Below are 19,591 nucleotides of genomic sequence, written 5' to 3' on the forward strand. Positions count from 1 at the left end.
TTGGGGCCAGTGCTGGCCATAGGGTGGGGAGATATAGTCCAGGATGCTGCTCCAAAAGGTGGTAAGGAAGTTGGAAGGGCGGGGGTCTGCGGGCAGGTGGGCAAGATCCACAAAACCCTAGGGAACGTTGACTTGGTTTGCAGATCACTACTGCCCTCTGGTGGTGAGCAGCTTGGGCAACCCTGCCTTCTGGAGGTCCAAGTAGGGACAGGGGAGTGGGTAGGTGAGAACTGAAGGCTGGGGGCTTTTGACGCCTCTGGAGGAAGACTGTTCCAAGTGGTGGAACAGCATGTGTGAGGCAAGGACCCACGATGGCTGGTGGGTAAAGGACCAGAGAAGCACAGGCTCAGTCCCCAATATTCCACCAGGTTTCCCTCCCACCTACAAGAGATGAGCTGCCTGAACGGCCCTCCAGCAGCCCAGAGAGCATCTGAAACTCTTTATTGGAACATCATTGCTGTTTGCCAAATAGAAGACACAGACAGCAGACGAACAGTGAAAACAGAGCCCAGTGACCACAGCTGGCCCCTTGGCTGGGGACCCTCCCCTACTACCTGGTGGACCAGCCTGGCAACCTCTGCCCCTCCCCGGACCCCCGGGCCTTTGGCATAATGCTGATGGGGGGCTGCAGGCAGTGAAGCCCCTTGACTCAAAGCAGAGACTTGAATGGGCGCTGGAGAGTGGGGACAGTGGAGAGGCCAGGGGGGGCTGGGCAGGCCCCCCGGGCTGGGCCGAGCAGCGCAAGTGGAGGAAGCCAGGAGCGGGCGAGATGGCATCTATCTGTTTTCTGAAAAGGGGCACATAGGGGCCTCGAAGCAGGTGGCGGTGGTAGCTGGGGCAGGTCACACACTGACATCCTTCTCATCTCCTGTCTTGGGAACAGCTTCCAGCAGCGGGTCCCCAGGACCTGCCTCCTCTCCCTCCTTGGCCTCACTGGCCTTAGAGTTGGGGACCCAGAGGCCGGAGTCAATGCAGCGTTGCATGTGGTACTTCGCGTCCTGTGAGGAGAAGGGCAGGCAGATGAGGTGGGGCTACCACCCAGGGGTCCCCATTATCCCCTGCACATCCCCAAGCTGGCTTCCTGCCTATTGATATTTAACCAATTTATTTGAGATGGAGTCCCACTCTGTCACCCAGGCTGGAGTGCAATGATGCAATCTCGGCTCACTGCAACCTCCACCTCCCAGGTTCAAGTGCCTCAGCCTCCCAAGTAGCTGGGGTTACAGATGCCTGTCACCATGCCTGGCTGATTTTTTTACTTTTAGTAGAGATAGGATTTTGCCATGTTGGCCAGGCTGGTCTCAAACTCCTGACCTCAGGTGATCTGCTTGCCTTGGCCTCCCAAAGCACTGAGATTACAGGCGTGAGCCACCGTACTCAGCTGGAACTTTAAATTTTATTTAACTTTAATTTAAATTTAGATAGTGCAATCTAGAACAAAAGCCAGCAAATTTTTTTGGTAAAGGGACTGACTAAATATTTCTAGTTCCGCAAGCCATATGGTCTCCGTCACGACTCAACTCTGTGGCAGAGCAAGATCGGTTGTAGATGACAGTGAAACAATTGAGCGTGGCTTCTTTGTTCCAATAAAACTTTATTATAAAGACAGGCAGTGAGTCTGGGAGCTGCGGTTTGCAGAACATGGTCTAGATGGCTATGCCTATAGAAGCTTCTAGAAACTCAGGGCCAGTCCTGCAGCTAGACTCATTTTACAGACGAGAAAATCAGTGTGACCAACCAGTGAGCGGTAGGAATAGGGTCAATCGTGTCCTACTTAGATTCAACGTCTATTGCCACTTCCAAAAATACAGCCAGTGAGACCTTCTTTATAAAAACATAATTTTTAGAAAAAAAATTAGTGAGATGTCATGGTGTCAGCCTATAATCCCAGCTACTTGGGGAGGCCGAGGTGAGAGGATCACTTGAGCCTGGGAGGTGGAGGCTGTAGCCTGGGTGAGAGAGGAAGACCCTGCCTGTCAAAAAAAAAAACAGACGGCCGGGTGTGGTGGCTCACACCTGTAATCCCAGCACTCTGGGAGGCCGAGGCGGGCAGATCACGAGGTCAGGAGATCGAGACCATCCTGGGTAACACGGTGAAACCCTGTCTCTACTAAAAAATACAAAAAATTAGCCAGGCGTGGTGGCGGGCGCCTGTAGTCCCAGCTACTCGGGAGGCTGAGGCAGGAGAATGGCGTAAACCCGGGAGGCGGAGCTTGCAGTGAGCAGAAATAGCACCACTGCACTCCAGCCTGGGCGACAGAGCGAGACTCTGTCTCAAAAAAAAAAAAACAGACAGACAAAATCCAATTAACAGCCAGCATTTACCAGCCCCTGCCATGTGCTCAGCTCCCTTCCCCACACATTTTGTGAGCTGATATTGAGAGAAAATATGGTTTGCATAAGGAAACTGAGGCTGGACTCAGTCACAGTAACAGTGACTATCAGTCACAAGGGACATACGCTTAAAGCTCAGTATTTATCTGCTGGATGCTGGGACACAGTAGGTGCTCAATAAATGTGTATGTGTGCCAAGGTAACACGACCCCCCTTAGTCCTTGGAGAAGCCTTGGAGGGACACTTTCACCAACTGGCTTCAGAGACTTGGGACACAGGGCTGGGGGAGACACATGGCCCGCTGGAAAGGCATGGGACGCAGGGGTTACTCACGGTGGGGTCCATCTTGCTGATGGCGTCTTGCAGCATCTGCACGTCCTTCACATCGAAGCACTTCTGGAGTTCCTGAGGGTATAGAGGGGCTGGGGTCAGGGGCTGGGTCCCTGTGCCCTAGGGGGGTCCCGCTCAGGGTCCTCCTGCTGTCCGCCTGGGCTGGGGAGCCGCACCTCGGGGAGAGACTCGTAGACCTCGACAGGGTCCAGGCCGCCGGGGCCAAGCCGCTTCTTGCGCTCCTCCTCCTCGTACTCCTTCATGGCCTTCTCAATGCGCAGCTTGGCACGGCCCCGCACACGCTCCTTGAAGGCTTCTAGCTCGTCGTTGAAGCCCTCCATGTACTGGCGATCGGCTGTCTATGGGGGTCGGTCAGTGCTCACTAGACTTGGCCCAACGCTCAGGAGGGACTGGGGGCCCAGGACCCTCCAGCCACAGCTCCTCAGAGGTGCCCCAGGCCTCCCCAAGTCTGTTCCTGACCTACATAAAGGGCTCCCCAAGGCCTGGGCTCCCCCTCCAGGGACCTCATCTGGCATTTGCTAAAGACCACCTCCTTGGGAGCCCTGCTCTACTGCAGATCTGAGACACTCATGTCCTCAGTGTCCCTGCATGGGTACCTCTAACTCAACACGGCCACCTCCCAGTCTGCCTTGTCCTTGGTCTCTCCAGTCTTGGTAAGGGTAGCCCTGTTCCTCCAGGTGCGCAAGTTAAAAACTCTAGAGGCGGCCGGGCACGGTGGCTCAAGCCTGTAATCCCAGCACTTTGGGAGGCCGAGACGGGCGGATCACGAGGTCAGGAGATCGAGACCATCCTGGCTAACACGGTGAAACCCCGTCTCTACTAAAAAATACAAAAAATTAGCCGGGCGAGATGGCGGGCGCCTGTAGTCCCAGCTACTCGGGAGGCTGAGGCAGGAGAATGGCGTGAACCCGGGAGGCAGAGCTTGTAGTGAGCTGAGATCCGGCCACTGCACTCCAGCCTGGGCGACAGAGTGAGACTCCGTCTCAAAAAAAAAAAAAAAAAAAAAAAAAAAAACTCTAGAGGCTGGCAGGCGCCTGTAATGCCAGCTACTTGGGAGGCTGAGGCATGAGAATTGCTTGAACCCAGGAGGCAGGGGTTGCAGTGAGCTGAGATCACGCCATTGCACTCCAGCCTTGCTGACAGCAAGACTCTATCTCAAAAACAAACAAAAGCCCAGAACCCTAGAGGCACCCTCACCTCTGTCCTTTACTCACATATCCACATGGGGACCTCCAGCACATCCTAGTGGTCCCATTTTTTTTTGTAATGCAGTTTTGCTCTGTCACCCAGGCTGGAGTGCAGTGGCACACCACAGCTCACAAATTCCTGAGCTCAAGTGATCCTCCTGCTTCAGCCTCCCAAAAAGACTTGGACTATAGTACTCAGTCACCAAGCCTGGCCTGACCTCCACTTTTAAAGTCTGGCAGGATCCGCCCACTTCTCTCTCCCTCCTTGGCCCCACCCTCTCCTGATCTAGGATTCGGTGATTGGAGGGGCTTGAGTCCCAGTGGACAGGAGTCGGCCTTACCCAGAGCATTGTGGGCTGGTTCCCTGGGGAGGGGGCCTTCAGCCACCTGGCAGCTCAGGGGACCCTACCTTAATCTTAGTGAAGAACTGCCGGAAGCAGGCCCGGGGGTCCACCTTCAGGCTCTTGGCCAGCTCCAGGATAAACTGCATGACGATTGTCTGGTGGGCCACCTGCTCCATGAGTGCACATTTCTGCCAGGGAGAACAGGCACAGCGTTACCAAGTGGCGACCTCAGGGCAGTGCCTTTTCACAGCCCTGGGGAAAGCTCCACTCACCTCCTCCACCTCTAGGTCAATGCACCAGATGACCAGGTAATTGGCCGTCTCCTCGCACACCAGGTGGACATTGTCTGACAGGTACTTTTGGCTGTCATCCCAGCGGCGGAGCATGCCTGTGGGAAGATGCTGGCAAGGTGCTGGAGGGCCCTGGAGGCAAAGAGCCTGCCCCGACCTTGCCCCCCATAACCTCACACGCCCCACTCACCAAAGTGCTTGATCTGTTTCTCGTACTTTTCCACGAAGGTCTTGTGTTTCTGCTCCCTCACCTCCTCTGAGTCCTCCTCTGTCTTCTCGGGCTTGGTGTTGACCATGCTCTGTGGTAGGGTGAGAGGGGGAGTGGGCTGGGGCAAGGCTGCGGAGCGCCTCGAGTGCGGCCGGGCGGGCCGTGGCCGCAGCGCCCATCCCATCCACGGCGGAGGTGGTGACGAAGCCATGAGCATCAAGGTGGCGGGAGCGTGGGCATGGGCCTTGGGGCAGATCAGAGGAGGGGACCGGTGGGGTGTTTCATCGGCCCGCCCCTCCAAGCCTGTCCCCCCTCCCACGTGGCCCCGTCCGTCCCTCAGCTCTCCGCCCCACACCACACTCTTCAACTACACCGCCCGGGTCCTCCCCTGACCAGGCATTGGGTGCGCATGCGTCCTGGCTGCACGCTCGCTGGCTGCGCAAGTGCACTGCCCGCCCCGCCCGCCCCGCACACCTTGCTGAAGCCGTCTTTGCTGAGCGTGTCCACGTTCCAGGGCATGCTCTTCTCCTTCTTGCGCATCTCTTCCAGCTTCTGCTCCCAGCTCCGCTCCTCTTTGCGCAGCTGCTGTGCCTCAGCCTGCAGCCGCTCCAGCTCTGCTTTGCCGCCCTCAGCCACCTCCAGCTCCTTCAGCTTCCTCTGGCATTCGGCCACCTTGCGCTTGCACTCGCGGCAGCCCCTGTCCAGTTCCTCCTTCTCCTTCTGGAACTGCTCCATGCGCTCCACCCGGGCCTGCGGGCAAGGGCGGCCTATCAACTCTGGGGAGCGGCCTGTCCCTTACCCCCAGCCCCATACCCAATCCCCGCACCAGAGATGGCCCTGGGAAAAAGTATGCCTCCACCTCCCGTGCCCTGGTCTCCCAGCTTCCGCCCCTGCCCCCACAGGTGCCGGCGCACACCCAGGTGGGGTCAGGTCCCTCCGTCCTCTGCTGAGAACCCTGGCGGCTCCCATCTCACTCAGAGCAGAGCCCAAGTTGTCACCACAGCCTAGGTAGGCCCTACACAATCTGCCCCAGCACCTCCCCTGGTAACTCTTCCTTCCAGCCACACTGGCCCCTCACTTTTCTCACCTTTTCTTGAGACCATTTTTTTTTCTTTTAGAAAACAAAACAAAACAAAACAGGGTCTCACTCTGTCGCCCAGGTCAGAGTGCAGTGGCCCAATGACGACTTACTGCAGCCTCGACCTCCCTGGGCTCAGGCAATCCTCCCACCTCGCCTCCCGAGTAGCTGGGACTACAGGTGTGCACCACCACACCCAGCTAATTTTTGTATTTGCAGTAAAGATGGGGTTTCGCCATGTTGCCCAGACCGGTCTTGAAGTCCTGGGTTCAAGTGATTCCTCCGCCTCGGCCTCCCAAAGTGCTGGGACTACAGGCAGGAGCCACTGTGCTCTGCAGAGCGTGCTTTTTTCTTGAACTTCAAGGCCTTCACACTGGCTGTTCCAACTACTTGGAATGATCTTCCCTCAGATCCCCCCACAGCTGACTCTATGGCACCCGCGCCATCTGGGCTCCATGTTGCCTTAGCAAGGACTCCTTCCCCAACCACCTTCCTGATGATGGCAACCTCCCGCTGCCCCCGTCTGGAATTCCCTGCCTCAACACCAGCCACCACTCACATCATATGACAATTATTTATCACGTTTTGGGTACTGCCTCCCCCCCCCGGCTCTCTAAATGTGGGAATGTGTTTGCCATTTTGTCTCCAGAACCAGGAACTTGGCCTGGCGCAAAGCAGGGGCTCAGCAAATGCTTGTTTTTTGGTTTTTATTTTGTTTGGTTTTGTTTGAACAAGGTCTTGTTGTCATGCAGACTAGAGTGCAGTGGTGCAATCATGGTTCACTGCAGCCTTGACCTCCCAGGCTCAAGAGATCCTCCTGCCTCAGCCTCCCAACTAGCTAGGACTACAGGTGCACACAAACCACCATGCCCGGCTATTGGTTTTTTTTTGTTTTTTTTTAGACGGAGTCGCCCAGGCTGGAGTGCAGTGGTACAATCTTGGCTCACTGCAACCTCTGCCTCCCGTGTTCAAGAGATTTTCCTGCCTCAGCCTTCTGAGTAGCTGGGATTACAGGCATGCGCCACCACACCAGGGTAATTTTATATTTTTAGTAGAGACCAGGTTTCTCCATGTTGGTCAGGCTGGTCTGGAACTCCTGACCTCAAGTGATCCACCCACCTTGGCCTCCCAAATTACTGAGATTACAGGCATGAGCCACTGTACCAGGGCCCCTTCTAGATGTTTCTTTGTTCCACCCATAACCTTGCTCCAGGATCACTGCCTAGGCCCCCTTAGCTCTGTCTCCAGCCCAGCATGCCCTCCTGAGCCCCAGCTTAGTGTCTACCTGCTTCCCGCTCACCCAAGCCCCAGATGTCACTCCCCAGGCATTCCTTTCTCCTGATTCCTTTCTCCTCAGGCTCCTGGTCCCTGCCTCACTCCCTACCTCGCTCAGACCTCCATCTGGGTCCCCATCGGATCATTCAGGACTCTCCGGAGACCCCTGCATGGCTCCACCATCACCCCTCCTGCACCTCAGTGGGGGCTGCTCTATCCAGAGCCGCTGATCAAACCCGGAAACATGCCACCACCTTCAATTGCTGTCCCTCTCCAATCCAGGCACAGCTGCTGCCAGGGAGGCCAGTGAAACCCACGCATTTGACCATGTGACCAGAGTCCTCCCCACTACCACGTCTTGGGGGGTCTGAATTCAGATGGGATTTCTGATCCTGGCATCCTGGTCCTGGGTCCCAGGCAGATGCTGGCCCTCATGGTTCCCGGAAAGCATGGGCTTTCTCTTGCCTCTTGGCCTCTGCATGTGCGGTTCCCTTACCTGCTTTGCACCCAAAACTCAGCTTCGACAGAGCCTTCCCCAATGTTCCCTGCCTGGGGCACCACTGATCCCCAAAGGACCTCCTGTGACCATCTGATGACATGGTGAGGGTGCTGGAGGACAGCCTTGGGGCACCGGCCCCTGGGTCCTAGCCCACAGCCACCTTGTACTGGCTGGGTATCCTTGGGCCATCCCCTAACCTCCTGGAACCTCAGTTTCCTCATCTTGTCAAACAGTCAACAATGCTGACTGCACAAGCTCGTATCGGAAGAAACTAACAAGATGATTAAAGTAAAATGTCCCAAGCCATGCGGGCCCTCAGCATGCACCCTTCCTGTGCTGGCCAGGGTCATTACCATCTGTGTCAGGGGACAATCTCTCTCTCTCTCTCTGAGGAGCACTCTGGGGCTTTAAAAAGGAAATGTCCTCAAATGCTTAGTTTAATTTCTGGCCCAGAGCACACGCTCAATAACTGGGAGTGGTTGTTACTACATGGTCACAGCACCCAGCTGTGCCACTGATGGGAGATGGAACTTTGGCCATGTCATTGAAACCTCTCCCGGCCTTGGTCTTCCCCTCTGTGAAACGGAGTCTCACAGGATCACCGTGAGGACTGAATAACTCTACGGAAAATGCTTCCAAAACAGCTCTCAGTAGGCGTGTCCCACTGTTACCATCTCCGTCCTTGTCACTGCCACCTGAATGGTCTGCTGACTCATTTCTGTGCCTTATCTGAGGCTGTGTCCCCAGGTTCTAGGGCAGGGCCAGGCAGACCTGGCCCCTATTCTAATACCCCACGGGACTGACACAGCCAGCCTGAGCCTCGGATTCCCCCATATGAATAAGGGGTCAAGAAGGCCTACAGGCTGGGCGTGGTGGCTCACGCCTGTAATCCCAGCACTTTGGGAGGCTGAGGCGGGTGGATCACCTGAGGTCAGGAGTTTGAAACCAGCCTGGCCAACATGGTGAAACCCCATCTCTACTAAGAATACAAAAAGTAGCCGGGCGTGGTGGCAAGCACCTGCAATCCCAGCTACTCCAGGGGCTGAGGCAGAATCGCTTGAACCTGAGGCAGAAGTTGCAGTGAACCAAGATTGCGCCAGTGCACTCCAGCCTGGGTGACAGAGCATGACCCTGTCTCAAAAAAAAAAAAAGCTACACCTCATGAGATAAACTGCAGCTGCAGGCTGGCACAGTGGCCCATGCCTATTATCCTAGCACTTTGGGAGGCCGAGGTGGGAGGATCACTTGAGCTCAGGAATTCGAGACCAGCCTGAGCAACACAGTGAGATTCCATCTCTTTAAAAAAAAAAAAAAAAGTTGCTGGGCAGGGTGGCTCACGCCTGTAATCCCAACACTTTGGGAAGCCAGGCGGGCAGATCATGAGGTCAGGAGTTCGGGACCAGCCTGGCCAACATGGTGAAACGCAGTCTCTACTAAAAAAAATAGAAAAAGTAGCCAGGCATGGTGGCACGCACCTGTAGTCCCAGCTACTCAGGAGGCTGAGGCAGGAGAATTGCTTGAACCCAGGAGGTGGAGGTTGCAGTGAGCCGAGAGGGCACCACTGTACTCCAGTCTGGGCAATAGAGTGAGACTCCGTCTTAAAAAAAAGAAAAAAAAAAAGCAGCTGTGGCCTCTGCAACTCCCTTCCTCCACGATGAGCCTGTGTCACCCTGGAGCCTGCCTGCCACCCTGCAAGCCACTGCTGGGCAGCCATCAGTCTCCCCTGTGTCCTCTGAACAGCCGCCAGGGAGGCCGCAGCTAAAAAAGGCCTCTAGGAGTTGGTGGGGGCAGCAGCCTGCCCAGCCTGGGCTTTACACCTCCCATTGGGGAGGGGCTATAGCAGGCTGAGCAGGAGAGAAGCCACCCCAGTAAGCAGGGCCCACAGGTGTCACTACCCTCCTGCCTTACAGTTAGGGAAACTGAGGCTCACGAAATCTCAATGTCATACAACTCATTAGAAGAAACCATTAACAGCAGCTGTCTCTGGGCAGGAGAGTCGGCGAGCTGGGGCTGGGAAAAGGGATTCATTTGTCCCCTTCCGGAACCTTTGGAATTTTTTTTTTTTTTTTTTTTTTGAAAAGACAAGGTCTTAGGCCAGGCTTGGTGGCTCACACCTACAATCCCGGCACTTTGTGAGGCTGAGGTGGGTGGATCGCCTGAGCTCAGGAGTGTGAGACCAGCCTGGGCAACATGGTGAAACCCTGTCTCTACCAAAAGTACAAAAATCAACCAGGAATGGTGGTGTGCACCTGTGGTCCCAGCTACTCAGGAGGCAGAAGTAGGAGGATCACTTGAGCCCGGGAGGCAGAAGTTGTAGTGAGCCAAGATGGCACCACTGCACTCCAGCCTGGGTGACAAAGCAAGACCCTGTCTTGAAAAAAAAAAACCAAAAAAACAAACAAAACAAAATTTAAAAAAAGAAAAAAGAAAGACAGACAAGGTCTTGCTATGTTGCTCAGGCTGGACTTGAACTTCTGGGCTCAAATGATCCTTCTGCTTTAGCCTCCTGAGTAGCTAGGACTATAGGCATGTGCCATCACATGTGGCTATGGAATTTCTTTTTAACCATTCACAAAAATTATTTAAATGATGATGATAATAGCTACCGCCCCAAAAGGATTACAAACATTAAACGAATAAGGTAACCCTTACAACAACCCTATGGGGTGGACATCATTCAGATTCTTGGGTGCTCAGGCACACAGCAATCAAACAATTCCCTGGCAGTCACGCAGCATGTGAGTGATACAGACACAGCTGAGATTTGAACCTAGTCAGGCCTGTGCTCAGAACCACAGCGATCTCTCCTTCCCCTCTACAATGCTTCCTTCCAAAACTGCCCCAAGTTTTCCCGACCCAGTCTTAATTTATTCTTACAAAGGTCTCAGGGAAGTGGGATCATAGTATCCCAGGTTTCATACGGGCTCAGGGAGGCCTGAGTCTTGCCACATCAAAGAAAGAAAGCAGCAGCAAGAGGCAGGACTAGGACTGGAACGCAAGCTTGCCTGTCCTTGAACCTGTGCTGGAGACGCTGAAGCCCCCTGCCACCCTTACATGCCACTACAACCACCGGGTTCTCGGCGGTAGGACAGGAAAAGCTCCGTGCCAGAGGGAGGAGGGTGTGGCAGGTACACTACGCTGCAGGAGGGGGGCCCTCCCACTCGGCAGGACCAAACCATTCTCCACAGTAGTAAAGATTAACCTCTTTATGTGACAGAAATAGGTCTTCCCAAGAATAGTCTTTGGAGCTTTGTGGAAGTCTTAAATATTTCATAATAAAATGTTACACACGGCAAGAAATAGAAGCGCTAGAACTTTCTTCCCACACTCCAGTGGCTCGCTTGGCAGGTACACTACCCAGGAGACTCAGGATTTAAGGAATAGGTCTGGAGGTGGGACTGGGAGCTACATAAAGAGACTAATGCCGTATTCCGGAGTATTCCGAAATGATAGGGAAGGGACCTTCTAGTTGTTTTTGGATAAACGATGGGGAGTTGTCCTATGGGAGGGTGAGGTAAGAGATCCTCACTAGAAGGTTCTGAGAGGTATATGCCCTTAGTTTAAGAGTACAACACGGCTGGGTGCAGTGGCTCACACCTGTAATCCCAGCACTCTGGGAGGCCGAGGCGGGTGGATCGCCTGAGGTCGGGAGTTGGAGACCAGCCTGACCACCATGGAGAAACCCCATCTCTACTAAAGATACAAAATTAGCCAGGTGTGGTGGCGCATGCCTGTAATCCCAGCTATTCAGGAGGCTGAGGCAGGAGAATTGCTTGAACCCGGGAGGCAGAGGTTGCAGTGAGCCAAGATTGTGTCACTGCACTCCAACCTGGGCGACAATCCATCTCAAAAAAAAAAAAAAAAGTACAACAGACACTGATATGTGATGCAGGCACACTGATTTGGGGTAGCAGGAGGTTATACCTTTAAGTCTTAGTCACCCCCATTGGCTTGTGAGCACTGAGGGGGTGGTAGGACATGGATCACCCAGACTTGGGATTCTGGTGTCTGGATTTGGGGGTTCTGTTGTGGTCAGACAGAAGGGGTAGTGAATTTAGAATCAGACCAGGAGTCCCTGGATAAGAGCAGGGACAATTTGGGTCACAGAGTAGCTATCAGGTTGGGGACACAAGGTGGGGTGGGTTTGGGGTCCTGGGCTTGAGTTATGGGAGTTTCCAATGCTGGCCAAGGCTCATACAGGAAGCCAGTCTGGGAGATGGGTGGTGACAGGGTCTGCAATACCAAGTAGGGGCAGGGGCTCTGGCTGGGCCGGAAGCCACGTGGGCAGGATTTCCTGGTCTAATGGGAAATGGGTCTACCGGAGGCCAAAGGAGAGGCTGGAATGTGAGGCTCCGTCGGGGTGGAGCTGGTAGTTAGATCCAGAGGGGAACCAGGTTCCAAAACCCAAGTCCTCGGTGAGACTAAGGATCCTGAAGGGGGACGGGTCTACACTCCAGGAAGGGGGTCCTGGGTGTGGGCAGGGACAGGAATATCAGAGTAGCACAGAGTTCCTTGTACCGTTTAGAAAAGGAGTGGCGACTCCGGATCTGAATGGGAACCCCGGATCAAGATCCCGGAAAGCAGATCCCAGGACAGACCAAAGTATTGGGGGTCAAACTACGAAGGTGGGGGAGGGCGACGTGAGATCCCAGATAGGGAGTGGATACCCGAATAGATGAGGGATCACCTAGAAGAATTTGGGGTCCAAACTTTGAGGCAGAGTTCTGGGTGTAAATGTTAACTGCCAAACAGAATTAGGGAGACTCGTCTAGGGGAGTCCAGACTATGAAGAAGTTCTAGAGGGTAAATAAGGAATCCCACGCAAAAATCGGAGCAGGGGGTGAGGGGGGGATCCCGAGCAGGGACTCAGGGTCTCAGCGGTACTGGGGTCCTGGAGTTGAAGAGAGGCTCCTGAAAGTCCAGACTGAGGGGGTGAGAATCCTAGGTGTGAACAGTGGGGTCCCTGGGCAGCATCGCGGATCACAACTCTGGAGCGGGGTCCGGGAGTAGGGAAAGGGATGGGCGCGCGCGCCTTACCTGATGCCGCCAGCGGAAGAGGCTAGCCGTGTCGATGTTGGGGTGCGTCTCGTCTTCATCATCAGACACCTCAATGTGGTCCCACACGCTGTAGTCCACCATCTTGCCTTGACGGCCCAGCGCGCTACGGCTCTGTTGGCGGCGACGGCGGCGGCGCTGGAGACTTGGTGCGCGGAGCCCCGCCCCTTCCGCTTCCGCCCGAGTGCGGGAAATCCCGCCCATGCGTGACGTCACATCCCTAGTAACCGCGGCAGCGGCACGGGCTACCCATTCTGCCTTAAAGGGCCCTGCGCAAGTGTTCCAGCCCCCTGGAGTTCCCGCAGAGACTCCACCTCATCGGACGCAGGGGCTCCGCTAGGTCTCCTGGGGGCATACGAGTGGGCGCTTCAACTCCTAGCCCCCCTCATCTCCCGCCTCTCCACGGTGGGCGTTTGGGGTGGCAGGGAGGGGACGGTTGATGAGACTGAGAGGACTGTCCCCTCATCTACGCCGCAGTGACGTCTGCAAGGGGTAGGGACACGGCGGGAAGGCCCTCCCTCTGCCCTTCGTAAAAGGGGACCTAAGCCTGCGCTGGAGAGGGGCGCCTGACGACTCCTGGGACTTTCTCAGCCCGAGGAGGACTGGACCTGTCCTGGGGGTGTCTAAATCGGGGGTGGTATGGCCCTCCCCTTGAGGGGTTAAACATGGAGGGGAGATTGTGGCTCTGCCTTGGGACCTGGGGTTTCCCCGCCTCGGCAACAGCCTTCTCCTCGTCCTCCAGCTCCGGCCATTAGCAGCAAGGACTCGCGCGCGCGCGCACATACACACACACACACACACACTTTGGAATCACCCGGACCCCCCATAACGGGTCTCAGCGCCCCACCCCGCGTGACCGCTGGGTGTCGCTAGAGTCTAGCCTACGACGCGTATTCCTGGTCCCGCGCTTGGTGGGGGAATCTTGGAGCGGAGGAAGGGGGCTTTCCTTGTCGTCACAGTCTGGGGCCACGCATAGTCCCTCCCCGTTTGTCTGGGGGTACCCTTCCTCCGCCGGGGCTCTAAGGACTCCATTACTCTAAGCATGCAGGGCCCCGGCCTCACACTTCCACGCATCCCAATCCGCGCTTTTATACCAGGATAATAGGCCGTGTTGCAGTCTCGGGCTAGGATTATCTTAGATTAAAGGGTGCTCCGTCGGGGGTCAGGCTGGATAGGAGGAGCTCCAGTCACTCGGGTGAGGGGCGCCTCTTCCCAGTCTCCCCTGGAGCTGACGTCGCAGGCGGTGCCCGGTGAGAGCGAGCGAAAGTCTCCAGATTGGGGGGGATTCCCCCGTGCATGGAGGGGGCGGGGCCATCGGACAAAAACGCCCTCCCGCTGCCGCCCCTCCCCCTCGCGCTTCATTCAAACCCGCGAGTGGGCGGGCAGGGGCGGGGGAGTCCCCATCTCCTCCCGCTCCCTCTTCCCCCCTACCCTGGCAGTCCAGCACATCAGTGGCCGTCACGGCCCGGGCACGCGTGCGCACGGACCCACACCCCGGCGGCTCTCACAATCGCACACACACACACACCAGCAAACAAAGGGTCTGGACACTCCCGTCCCCTCCCGCCCCCAGGCCAGAGAGGGCGGGGCATCCCCTCCCCAGCCCCCCGCAAGGTAAGCTTGGGGCTGCGAGCTGCGGTGGGGAGGGGGTCCTGGTGCCATGGTGGGAGGGGGCCAGGACTGTAGGGGGTTCCCCGGCTCCCCAAGAAAGCCGTACCCCCACCCCCACCGTATGCCCTTTAAGGCTTCGGCCCGGTCATCAGCATGGGGGTGTTTGGAGAGAATCCGAGATGTCAGGGATTCCCGGATCGGCGCGGGGGTCTCTTCTGGCTCTGGAGACTGGAGCTGCCCAGCTTCAGCAAAACAGCGTTCCCGGAGCCTCAGCTTCCAGAACCGGGGATAGGGCGCCGGAAGCTTCCCCATCAACGCCAAGCATTTCCTAATCTGCCAGCACAGCACCTCCAGCCCTGGGGACTGAGAAGGAGAGAGACCCCTAAGTTGCTTTGCACTGTCCCTCTGTCCCCGGTCCCTACCCCACCCCCATCGGTGCAAACCCTGCTATGTCTCTCCTGCCTGTGGTGTAGGGGGGGTTGCGGGAATTGGGAACGCTTTTTGGGGCTACGCTTGCTTCTTCTGCTACATCCCATAACCACATAGCACTGAGCTGCGATGGGGCCCGGCAGGCGGCTTTGCCTTCCTGAGTCTCAATTTCCTCCTCTGCAAAGTGGGTAATGACACACACGTAAGATTCCGCGAAATCGTGCTTGCAGAGCCTGCTTTTGCGCCATCGTTTTGTTTATTAGCTCATTTTACATCTCTTTACCAAGTGTCTACTTACCATGTGTTGGGCACTGTGACCAGGCTTTGGGGCAGCAGCAACCAACCAACCCAGCAGGGGTCCCTGCTCCCCGCTGGTGAGGGAGCAGGAGTCCTGTATAAACATATAAATCCCCACGGGTGATTTCCTACTGTGAAGACTAAAATTCTGTCCTCGGACAGAGAGAGCCTAGGGGGAAATGCACTCAAGATTAATGAGGGAGCTGGGCGCAGTGGCTCACGCCTGTAATCCCAGCACTTTGGGAGGCCGAGGCGGGCGGATCACTTGAAGTCAGGAGTTCGAGACCAGCCTGGCCAACATGGTGAAACCCCATGTCCACTAAAAATACAAAAATTAGCTGGGCATGGTGGCAGGCGCCTGTAATCCCAGCTACCCCGGAGGCTGAGGCAGGAGAATTGCTTAAAACCGGGAGGCGGAGGTTGCAGTGAGCAAAGATCACACCACTGCGCTCCAGCTTGGTGACAGAGTGAGACTCCATCTCAAAAAAAACAAAAACACAAAACAGATTAAATAAGACTTCTGGATCCTGCCTGCCTTCCTCCTTGGGTCTGAGCTCCATGAGGGTAGGATTAGGTCTAGAACAGTGGCTGGCACACAATAGGTGCTCAATAAATGTTGAATGAGCCTGGCACCCTGGTGTGAGCCTGTAGTCCCAGCTACTTGGGAGCCTGGCTGGAGGATCCCAGCAACACTCGTCTCTAAAAAATAAAAATAAAAACAAAAAATAAATCCTTAGCTGGGCATGGTGGCACGTGCCTGTAGTCCCAGCTATTCAGGATGCTGAGGCAGGAGAATGGCTTGAACCCGGGAGGCGGGGGTTACAGTGAGCTGAGATAGTGCCATTGAACTCCAGCCTGGGTGAGGAGAGCGAAACTGTCTCAAAAAAAAAAAAAACTTAAATGAATTAAAGAGGGGATTAGATTAAGACTAGATTCTAGAACTGTAGATTAGGAAGAAGGCTTAGCATAAACCAGTCCACCCCCACTCCCTTGAATTTGATACAGGAGACACTGAGTCCCAGAATGTCAACATTTCTTTTTTTTTTTTTTTTTTTTTTTTTTTTTGAGACGGTGTCTCTCTCTGTCACCCAGGCTGAAGCGCAGTGGCCAGATCTCAGCTCACTGCAAGCTCCGCCTCCCGGGTTCACGCCATTCTCCTGCCTCAGCCTCCTGAGTAGCTGGGACTACAAGTGCCTGCCACCTCGCCCAGCTAGTTTTTTTTTTTTTTTTTTTGTATTTTTTAGTAGAGACAGGGTTTCACCGGGTTAGCCAGGATGGTCTCAATCTTCTGACTTCGTGATCCGCCCGTCTCGGCCTCCCAAAGTGCTGGGATTACAGGCTTGAGCCACCGCGCCCGGCCAACATTTCTATAACATTGAAGACGGGCCCAGCACAATGGCTCACATCTATAATCCAAGATACTTGGGAGGCTGAGGTGGGAGGATCGCTTGAGCCCAGGAGGTCGAGGCTGCAGTGAGCCATGATCAAGTCACTGCACTTCAGCCTGGGAGACAGAGTGAGACTCTGTCTCACCAAAAAAAAAAAAAAAAGAAGAAGAAGAAGATGGTTAAAACAAGTGTTGTGAACAACTGGGACAGAGACCAGAACTGAGCACTGGGCACCCCAGGAACTCCTGGTGTCCAGCCAGTGCCCACTCTTCCCCACATAGCATATAGACACAGCACTGCTTTCATCTATTCAATATTTATTCAGCACCTACTATGTACCAGGTGCCAGGGACACAGTGATTAACAGAACAAAACTCCCTGCCCCAGTGGAGCTGATATTTAGTGGAGGAAACTGAAATGAAATAACATGATCAAAAAGATGTAATGACACATTGTGATTAAGACACTGATGGAAATAGAGGGCGTGTTTGGGTATTTAGAAAGACTTCCTGGAGGGAGTTGAATTCAGCACACACACACTCAAACCCAGGCAAACAGAATCCCACTGCTACACAACACAGGCAAGTGGCCATGGGTACTGAGTGGCTGAGTAGAGATTTAAACCTGGAACTTGCATTTCTTTTTTCTTTCTTCCTTTTTTTTAGCTAATTAATGTATTTATTATACTTTAAGTTCTGGGATACATGTACAGAACGTGCAGGTTTGTTACACATGTATACACGTGCTACGGTGGTTTGCGGCACCCATCAACCTGTCATCTACATTAGGTATTTCTCCTAATGTTATACCTCCCCTAGCCCTCCAGCCCCCAACAAAGGGCCTGGTGTGTGATGTTCCCCTCCCTGTGTCCATGTGTTGTCATTGTTCAACTCCCACCTATGAGTGAGAACATGCGGTGTTTGGTTTTCTGTTCTTGTGTTAGTTTGCTGAGAATAATGGTTTCCAGCTTCATCCATGTCCCTGCAAAGGACATGAACTCTTTTTTCTTTCTTCCTTTCTTTTTTTTTTTCTTGTCTTTTTCTTTTTCTTTTTTTTTTTTTTTTTTTTTGAGACGGAGTCTCGCTCTGTCGCCCAGGCTGGAGTGCAGTGACCGGATCCCAGCTCACTGCAAGCTCTGCCTCCCGGGTTTACGCCATTCTGCCTCAGCCTCCCGAGTAGCTGGAACTATAGGCGTCTGCCACCTCGCCTGGCTAATTTTTTGTATTTTTTTAGTAGAGACGGGGTTTCACCGTGTTAGCCAGGATGGTCTCGATCTCCTGACCTCGTGATCCGCCCGTCTCGGCCTCCCAAAGTGCTGGGATTACAGACTTGAGCCACCGCGCCCGGCCTTTCTTTTTTTTTTAATTGAGACAGAGTCCAGGCTGGAGTGCAGTGGCTCGATCTTGCCTAACTGCAACCTCTGCCTCCCAGATTCAAGTGCTTCTCCCGCCTCAGTCTCCTGAGTAGCTGGGATTACATGCACGTGCCACCACACCCAGCAAATTTTTTGTGTTCTTAGTAGAGATGGGGTTTCACCATGTTGGCCAGGCTGGTTCTTAGTAGAGATGGGGTTTCACCATGTTCGCCAGGCTGGTCGAGAACTCCCAGCTTCAGGAGATCCGACCGCCTTGGCCTCCCAAAGTGCTGAGATTACAGGCATGAGCCACTGTACCCAGCCTTCCATTCTTTTTACAGACAGGATCTTGTTCTGTCACCCAGACTGGAGTGCAGTGGCAATCGCAGCTCACTTGCAGCCTCAAACTCCTGGGCTCAAGCAATCCTCCTGCCTCAGCCTCCTGAGTAGCTGGTATTACAGGCACCTACCACCATGCCTGGCTAATTTTTTTTTCATTTTATTTTAAAGATGGGGTCTCCGAGAGTTGGAGGCTGCAGTGAGCTATGATCGCACCACTGCATACCAACCTGAGCAACAGCAGGAGACCCTACCTCAAAAAAGAAAAGAAAAGAGATGGGGTGTCGCTATGTTGCCCACGCTGGTCTCAAACTGCTGGCCTCAAGTGATTCCCCTGCCTTGGCCTCCCAAAGTGCTGGGAATATGGGCGTGAGCCACTGCGCCCAGCCCCCGGAACCTGCATTTCTAGGCACTGTGAAATATTGTTTTCCTCTACATCTTCACACAGTGACACCCCCACACACCTACACATTCATATTACAGTCACACAGGCACAGCCAACCTCTTATTCACATAGACCGATGTGGTATTGCCCTGACACATAGATTCCTGCGGGTACAATTTAGTTTCAACTACGCAACACTTAGACTCACAGAAAGTTCCACTAGCCCAGTTGCACAGGCACAGACAGGTATGAAGTTCATGCACATATATGCATGTATTTGCACACACGTGCACACATGCCTGGAGCCCTTCACAATCCTTCTAAGTAAGACCTGCGTCAGCTTTGAGCATGGAGCTTGGGCAGCCGTGAATATTCAGGGCCACAGCGTGGGCAGGGGCTTTTATTCTCACTTCCCTGTTATTCGCTGCACATCGCCACATCCTTCTGTTGAAGGAAGTGGGGAGTGGGCAGGATGTCATGCTGGGTGACATCAGCTCTCCTCTGCCAGGCCAGGCCAGTGGCTCCCAGGCTGGGCTGGTAGCTGATGGTGCTGACAACATGGTTGGGGGAAAAGGACTCTGGCGGCCTGAGCTTGATGCCAGCTGTCCAGAGCAGCCTGTGCTGCCATCTGGACCCCCCTCCCCAGCAGCCTGCTGTCCAGGGGAGGAGAAGGCAGGTTTAGCAGCATCCTCTACCCTGAGCACTCCTGGGCCCTGCCTCCCTCGCCTGGGCTGCCGCCAGGGCTGATTGCCGCAAATGTGCACTAGTGTCCTGACAGCAGTAAGGGGCATGACTCTGCCTCTCTCGCCTGGCCGGCTGGACTCCTCCAACATCGCCTTCTTCATTGCTTTTTTCATTTCACAAATCCTCGAGGCTGGCAACAGAATTTGCAGAGCCTAGGGAAAATGCACACACAGGATTCCTCTTCAAAATTACAAACAATAGGCCGGGAGCAGTGGCTCACACCTGTAATCCCAACACTTTGAGAAGCTAAGGGAGGGGAATTGCTTGAGGCCAGGAGTTTGAGACCAGCCTGGCCAACACAGTGAAACCCTGTCTCTACTGAAAATGCAAAAATTAGCTGGGCATAGTGGCAGGCGCCTGTAATTCCAGCTACTTAGGAGGCTGAGGCAGGAGAATCATTTGAACCCTGGAGGCGGAGGTTGC

The 19,591-nt window shown here is 54.6% G+C and overlaps 1 protein-coding gene across 2 annotated transcripts; it reads right to left on the bottom strand.

Moving 5' to 3' along the window:
* Positions 1 to 419: 419 nt before the first annotated feature.
* On the bottom strand, positions 420 to 12,798 carry CDC37 (cell division cycle 37). Of its 2 annotated transcripts, none has more exons than XM_030936655.1 (8): positions 12,604 to 12,798; positions 5,189 to 5,464; positions 4,697 to 4,958; positions 4,489 to 4,604; positions 4,282 to 4,404; positions 2,841 to 3,023; positions 2,668 to 2,739; positions 420 to 998 (listed from the first exon to the last, which is right to left on the bottom strand). In XM_030936655.1, exons 1-8 carry the CDS (start codon positions 12,703 to 12,705, stop codon positions 843 to 845), a joined length of 1,290 nt encoding a protein of 429 aa, XP_030792515.1. In that variant the 5' UTR covers positions 12,706 to 12,798; the 3' UTR covers positions 420 to 842. The 2 variants fall into 2 exon arrangements, with proteins under 2 accessions (XP_030792515.1, XP_010372072.1); XM_010373770.2 differs by having other exon boundaries at positions 4,697 to 4,805; positions 12,604 to 12,795.
* Between the last annotated feature and the right edge of the window lie 6,793 nt (positions 12,799 to 19,591).

This window comes from Rhinopithecus roxellana, chromosome 8, assembly GCF_007565055.1.
Source record: "Rhinopithecus roxellana isolate Shanxi Qingling chromosome 8, ASM756505v1, whole genome shotgun sequence".
Classification (NCBI taxonomy): Eukaryota; Metazoa; Chordata; class Mammalia; order Primates; family Cercopithecidae; genus Rhinopithecus; species Rhinopithecus roxellana.